Source organism: Rhodamnia argentea, chromosome 2 (genome assembly GCF_020921035.1).
Source record: "Rhodamnia argentea isolate NSW1041297 chromosome 2, ASM2092103v1, whole genome shotgun sequence".
In the NCBI taxonomy this organism is placed as follows: domain Eukaryota; kingdom Viridiplantae; phylum Streptophyta; class Magnoliopsida; order Myrtales; family Myrtaceae; genus Rhodamnia; species Rhodamnia argentea.
In genome coordinates, this window is record NC_063151.1 from 33,993,738 (window position 1) to 34,000,853 (window position 7,116).

A 7,116-nucleotide genomic window follows, 5' to 3' on the forward strand; every position below is an offset into this window, starting at 1 on the left:
AGCCTAATCAAACGACAACGTATTATATGAAAAAGGAAGGGATAATAACAATATGGTCCTGAAGTTTCATCAATTGTTCAATATCGTCCTGCAATTTTACTTATTTTATTCAATCGAGTCCCGAGACTATATTTTCCAGCTCCTCCTTCCCCTACTGCCTCCTGGAGTTTCCTCCGGTAAGCCGCTCTGCGGAAGAAAAATGAAGGTTTCAATGGCGATTCAATCGTTGCGAAAATCTTTGCTTCACAGAACTGCATATCTCGGGAACTCGCCTTCCATCTCTTCATTCCTAAAATTCTCCGAATTCGCAGTCTCTGCCAGACCTCGCCTAACCGTCACATCAAACGCAACCCTGAAATGGCGAACCGGAGAGCGGAAATGTCGCTGGGGCGACTTCTGCTCCAGCAATTCTGCGCATAACAAGGCATTGGGCTCTTGCTTCTACAGCAATGGGGTTTCTGCTTCCTCGAATCACAACGGCAGTAGTTACTTGGAGTTGACCGACGAAGAGCTGATGAAGCAGTGCGAGATGGGCACGTTCAAAGCGTCGGGCCCTGGCGGCCAGCACCGCAATAAGCGCGAATCGGCGGTCCGCATCAAGCACATCCCCACTGGTATCATTGCGCAAGTGAGCTTGGTTTCGATTTCTTTTTGTGTTGTCTTGAATTCGCATGAGTTGCTGATTTTTATACCTTTTTGGTTCAGTTGGCGGATTGACTGATTGATGGGTAGCAGTAATTATCTTATAGATGTGAAGATACAGGTGTTTTATTTTTTGTTTTCGCAGGCTGTTGAGGACCGATCGCAGCACAAGAATCGAGCGTCAGCTTTACTACGCCTCCGTACTCTCTTGGCTCTTAAAGGTGGCCCTTTTGCTCTCTCCCTTTGTTTTTGTTCATAGTACATTGTATTAGAGGATTTATGTAATCGACCCCAATTACTGGAATAAGAGCGGCTGTTGCTGCTTCTGCTGTTTTGTGAAGAGAGTGCACTTGCAAATTTCTTTTGACGAACATTTGAGTTTGAACACCCCTTTTGCAATAATCTATGAAGTCCCCGGTTATGGTTAGAATCGTAACTCTGCAATAGCTGCAGACTTCCCAGAGATTCAAAGATCTTGCCAGGTGAGTCATTAGCAGAGTACAAGTCCTTAGATATAGAAATGTCTTGCCCCCTAGTTGAGCGATCATCATCCTAAAGTACATTATAAAAACATGACTATATTGAAACACGGTCTGCAGTTATTATGCCCGTGTCTATCGTTATTTTTGCCTTTTTGACAATAGTGTAGCAACTATAATCTCTAGTGTCCTCATTTTCATTGTATTGGATGCTTATCTTATACGTGCTATTTTGGTTTTCATTGAGAGATAACATGGCATTCTTTTGATCTAGTGAGGAATGCTGTTAATCTTGAGGCATACTCACCTCCCAAAGAGCTCCTTCAAATACTTCCACTGAAGTCAACCGTGAGAGGATCTGATTGCGGACCCCAAATTGGACCCCATAATCCAAAGTTTATGCTGGTATGCATTTGAGGAACCTTTAGATTTGTCTTAGTTATACATTTGAAGGGTTCATTATATAAAATATTATTGTTATGATAAGGTACTTGAAAGCCGCTGTCCTGCAACAAACTTCGACTTTCACATCAAAGTCTGTTTCTCTAGGAGAAAGTTACCAAGCAAGGAGCTTAAGTAAGATGTGTTGTCAATTAAGGTTATGTGACCGCTTTGGCTCATTGATGGTTTAGCTACTGCTGAAGCTACTCTTAAGAATAAAAATATGGAGTATGAACTGTGAAGAGGAGCTATGTTCGTCAAGAATCACCATGGATAGGAAAGTTTTTTTCGTAAATAATATGCATTCGTGATATCAAAATCTGGAATCACTTTTCCAAGAAGTTTTAAGACTAAATTAATGATGGTAGCAAATTTCATGTCATCACTACAGTCATCTGTTTGTAGCTTGAACCAATTCTGCTATGTTAGTACTTATTATTTTAGTGAAATAATGAGAATGCAGTTGTCATTTTGAATGCAACCTATCATTTCACAGGGAGTGCAAGCCTTGCTGGATCTTCTATCTGCCCTTGAAGGTTCTGTTTCTGATGCAGCAAAGTTGCTAGGGTATAATTCTCCATTAAACTAATATAAAAATCTAAAACAAAGTGTTTGTCGCCAAATGAGGTTATTGTTTGCCAAATTGTTAATTATTTGTATTTACAAGATTCAGCATGCATCAATCGAATTTGCAATGATCTTTAGAATAGCAAATCTATGATGCTGCCTCACTTTTTGAGTAATATTCATTTCCTATTGCAGTCTAAGCACGGGAGCATTATCACGATTGATTCTGTCAGATGACTCTCTTAGGCTGGCAGCGAATGAGTTAAGGGCATCTAAGGTAAGAATTTAGTGAACTACGAGAGTACTTGGGTTTTTTAACTTGGAGAAACTGGGTGTGTGTTATGTTTACAAAAATGGTTCAATTGCCTCGGTAAATGATGTTTCAACTGATGAAAATCATATATTGATTATACATCCATCCATAACACATCTTAGAGAACTGTTGTAGTGATACTGATGCGTTCTGATAATTTGGTAATTAAACAATGCTCATCTTAGGCTTACTTTGTTTTAGGTTTGCTTCGAAAGATATACATTTCTTTGCCTTTAAGAACCAGCTTTAGAGAGCAGTGTTGACCTAATGAGGCTTGATGTGAAAATGCTGAAGAAGCAACTTTTGTTACTGTAAAGTGTTGTTACTGAAAAGAAATTTCACTAACAGGCTATATTCTCTTTAAGACAAATGACAGTTTGGGTTTTCAAAGTGTATGCCTGTTCTTACTGATGTTGCTTTTGCACTTCTCTGATCTGCATATGAGAAACTGGTCTAAGCCACTCGTTTATCCTAATCATTTCAGTATCTTTGAGTGCTTGACAAGGTTTTCTTTCTTTTCTTTTCTTTTTTTAAGTTAGTGTTCTTTAGGACAATGTTGTCGCCTTTCATGTCATAATCTTTTTTTTGGGATAATAAATTGTTTATGAGTCTATACCTTACCAAGATGTCACTAGGCGGGAGTAGTGAACATCAGCGCAAAGTTATGCCAATTTCTGATTATAGATAGTTACAAGCTTACTCACTCAAACAATATTTTCTAAAGTTATTATGTCTGATTCTAAAAAATAGGGACCACCGCATTTATTTCACTATCTTTTCATTTTTTTAAGCGAGTTATTTTATTCAGCCTTCTCTGGGTCCGCTGCAGGGAATGAAGCCTCTCAAGTGAGAAATTTAAGAGCTATCCATACCAGATATTCTGAATGGTTGTGGTGATTAGCGCCTTTCTCATCTCGTGTGGAAGCCTTCAGCATGGACAGCATTAATTGTACAATTTAGCAAGCTAAGCCAACTATCCCACATGCATCATACACCTTTTTATACATCGTAAATACCTTGAAGGACCCTTTTCATCAGTAATTGTTTTTATTGCTTGCTCTTTGCTCCTCTGAAACAGCCTGACGTAGCTCTTATACTACTGATGCAGGATCCAAGAAATATTTTTCAGCGAGTGTCTTGGTTTTTAACTGCTGACATTCATGTAAAGTTTACTGGCCAGCTGGAGTCTGAGTCTAACCAAGTGTTGGTTTTCGCATCTTTTCAACTTGCCCAGTCAGTTTGTGCTCGTGGTTACAGATTTCTGCTAGATGACATGATGGACAAGTTTTCTCCGGATGTCCTGACCTGCTGATATCTAGCATAAATAACTTTTGTGTATTTGTAAGTATTTTTTAGAATCGAGTAGCTCTGGAAGCATGTGTACAAGCTCGTAATGAGGGACGTGATCTTGCTTGTGAGGGTAATGAAATTATCCGTGAGGCTAGCAGATGGAGTCCCGAAATAGCTGCTGCTTGCAAAGTATGGAAGGAGATCAAATTTGAATTCGAAGCAATGGATACTTTGTAATCCACTAATTACCATTCATTCTCTTAATTGAGTTGCAATTAAACTCGGGCCAATCTTTTACTAAAAGGATTTTCTATTTTTCGATTTTAGAATAAAGAGTGACCTTATAACAATAACACCTTTTTTCCTTGTCATTTGAGATATTATGTGAATGAACGTACTCCTTTTCCATTTTACTTCTACTGTTTGTTTGGGTTTGTCACCAATGGAAACGTAAGAGCGGTCAAATGATACATCATCAGATGATTGTACAAGGAAGGTGGTAGGTTATAAAAAAAACTAGAATGAAAACTACTTTGGACGGCACACTCTCATTGAGATATTTACTTGAGAATGCTACCGTGACTTCTTGGGACTGGCTTTTTCTGTCTACTTCAGGGGAGATTTAGCCCCTGGACTGGTACCTTTGTACTATGAATGCTTCTAGATTTGATTGATGCGAATGCAACCTAATTACCATAGCGTGAATGCCAAACGAGATTTTCCATTGGTTGATGGAAACTTTTCCTCAATGTGTCCCTTGACAGCAAATGCGGAACACCCCTGGTAAGGATCATTTTCTGAATGAGTTACTACTGCAGAAATGAACTCTTCTAGATAATAGACTTAGCATGAGAGCTACATCTGTTCAGCTAGAATGACTTTGAGCTGCTCTTGGGCAGCTTTTATTAGGGAGTGAGGGCTGCCTGTAAGTTGAAGCATAAATTATCTGTTTTGAGAAAGCGAATCATAGCATTCATGCATTTTCTTTTTCTTCTAATCTGAGGGGTCGGAGCTGTTTGTAGCACCACAAGAAGCTATTTCATGAGGTCTTGGCCTAGGTAATTGCTACATTGATGTACTTCTCACTGCACATCGTCTGGAATGACTTTGTGCTGTATGAGATTTTCTTTACCAAAGGCACGATTATGATGGCTTAGCTGATTAGCCAATGCCCTTTTCTCAAGCATGATTATTCCTGTTGGTACCTGGATATCAGAGTTATGTATATTTGTACCCGTTGGATGCACAGTGGATTAACTTCAACAAAACTACTAATGCAATTTAGTTGAATAAGCATCCAGTACTCGCAATACAGTTATGTGCATAAAATTCATTTTCCCTTCAGTTTCATCGGCCTAATCCATTTAGCTTGGGATCCATCTTTAAGGTTTTTTGGCCATTTAGGCCCTCATTCATTCCTTTTTGTCTCTTTGTACTTGGCTATGCGAGTGTAGACTTTCATATCATCTTTGACTTTCTCTTTTTAGAGGAAGCATATGAAGCAGAGATTTGATTGACACAGGGAATAATGCAAGTTGCAGTGAGGGAGAATCTAATCAAGTGCAAGTGTTTGGCCCCCTATCTGAAGCTTTATTCGTACATGCTAGAATACAAACATTGACAAAGATTGTGGTGACAAGAAGCTGATGAATATCTCGAGGAGGGAGCTTTTTCGAAGTCAAAGACAACATAAATTGCAATGCTGCGAATTGGAAGAGAGATTGATGCAGAAGAATCCTATTCCATGAGAATGAGGTTCTCTCCACCACTATGACAACACTTTGGTTCCGTTGACTCTTTACAGTGGAACACTATGCATTCATATCCAAAACCCCTAGTCTGTGTTGTCCTTCTAAAGCCATTCCCTTTTCCTATTCCTTCTTTAGAGGACTTTTAACATATGCTTCTGGCTTTTCATTTAAATTCTTCTAAATCCAGGTGCCTCTTTATCCGTCTTCTACTTTTCAAGGAGCACACTGCACGTTTCGAACTGCGGATTTGATCCCGTGACTTCTTAAATTTCAAATCGCCTTCTCCACTCTCCCATCGTTATATATCCAAACTTCTAGCTCGGCTATTTCGCACACACTTCCCTCCTTCCTTCTCCAAGCTGCAAAGGAACGAGAGGAGACGGAAGAATGGGAGCCGCTGCGCATGCCAAGCTGAGACTTGCCATCGGTTATGTCAAAGACCATGCTTCAGTTGGCAAAGCCGTATTAAACAAGAAAAGTGGGTTGTCCGAGATTGAAATTGCTATAATTCGTGCGACTCGTCATGATAATAGTCCAGTAGATGACAAGTACATGCACGAGATCCTCTTTCTTGTCTCAAACTCGCCGGATTCAACTTTGTTTCTTGCCGAACGGATTTCTCAACGCCTCAATAGGACGAGAGACTGCCATGTAGCGCTCAAGGCACTCTTGTTGACCCACCGTCTCCTTCGTGGAGGCAACCATGGCTTCGAGCGTCAGCTGCGTAGCGCACACTTTTCGGGCCATCTCCAGATGAGTCCTGGCCGGTCGTTCACGACAAGCTTCGATCCCCTGGTTTGTTTTCTTCACAAGTATGCAGCTTATCTCAATGAAAGAATGGGATGGATCATAAACCCCGGTGGGAAGCTCGAACCCGTTATGTCTCCAGGATTGGATTTCGGCTGTTACAGAGAAAGATCACTAGAATTGGTATTTCACAGATTACCAAAGTGTCAATTATTTATCGACAAGGTCCTGGAATGTTCACCTTATGATGATTTTCCCTCAGATAGGCTGGCCCAAGCAGCTATGTGCAACACTTTGAAAGAGAGCTTTCAAGTTTACACTGCGTTCCGTGAAGGCGTGACGGCTCTCGTGAACATGTTCTTCGACTTGACCCTACCTGCGAGAGTCATAGCTTGTGACATACTCAAAAGGGCATCTCAGCAGAGCGGAAAGCTTGAAGAATTGTATGGAAAATGCAAGCGGACAATAAGAATCAGGAACTTGGAGTACCCTTCGGTCGAAGTCACGACCATGGATCATGTCAAGGCATTGGAAGAATGCTTAAGCAATATCCCCACCGGAGTTTGCAACTCTCTAAAGAGCACGTCGATTTCCAAACGACTTCTGCATTCGGGTATGGATAAATTAGACGAGGTGACGGTGAAGATGGAGTGGAAAGAAAGGGAGGAAGCTAGGCTGAAAAAGGGTCTTAGTTATTCATCTGCTACTTTTGTTTCCTGGACGATGGAGACAAAAATAAGCAATGTATGGGTGGTGTTTGAAGATGAAGATAGTATGGACTCATCTTGAGATTAATGAGATCAATAAGTCTTTGATGTACTTTGCAATCGCAAGAGGTTATAGCCACACCCATTCACGTTTTAATCTGAATCTCTTTAGACAAATA

The 7,116-nt window shown here is 40.4% G+C and overlaps 2 protein-coding genes across 8 annotated transcripts; both read left to right on the forward strand.

Annotated features, from left to right (window-relative positions):
* The first annotated feature begins 68 nt into the window (after positions 1-68).
* On the forward strand, positions 69-5,770 carry LOC115738590 (peptide chain release factor 1). Of its 7 annotated transcripts, XM_048275063.1 has the most exons (9): positions 69-628; positions 788-863; positions 1,396-1,526; positions 2,059-2,129; positions 2,325-2,406; positions 3,272-3,783; positions 4,348-4,790; positions 4,917-5,046; positions 5,187-5,328. In XM_048275063.1, exons 1-6 carry the CDS (start codon positions 200-202, stop codon positions 3,290-3,292), a joined length of 810 nt encoding a protein of 269 aa, XP_048131020.1. In that variant the 5' UTR covers positions 69-199; the 3' UTR covers positions 3,293-3,783; positions 4,348-4,790; positions 4,917-5,046; positions 5,187-5,328. The 7 variants fall into 7 exon arrangements, with proteins under 7 accessions (XP_048131020.1, XP_048131021.1, XP_048131022.1 ...); XM_048275064.1 differs by lacking the exon at positions 4,917-5,046 and having other exon boundaries at positions 4,348-4,515; positions 5,220-5,328; XM_048275065.1 differs by lacking the exons at positions 4,917-5,046; positions 5,187-5,328 and having other exon boundaries at positions 3,272-3,450; positions 3,551-3,783; positions 4,348-4,507.
* LOC115738562 (putative clathrin assembly protein At1g33340) lies at positions 3,818-7,028 on the forward strand. Its single transcript, XM_048275070.1, has 2 exons — positions 3,818-3,895; positions 5,860-7,028. The coding sequence occupies exon 2, from the start codon at positions 5,871-5,873 to the stop codon at positions 7,017-7,019; it is 1,149 nt and encodes a 382-aa protein (XP_048131027.1). The 5' UTR covers positions 3,818-3,895; positions 5,860-5,870; the 3' UTR covers positions 7,020-7,028.
* The last annotated feature ends 88 nt before the right edge of the window (positions 7,029-7,116 follow it).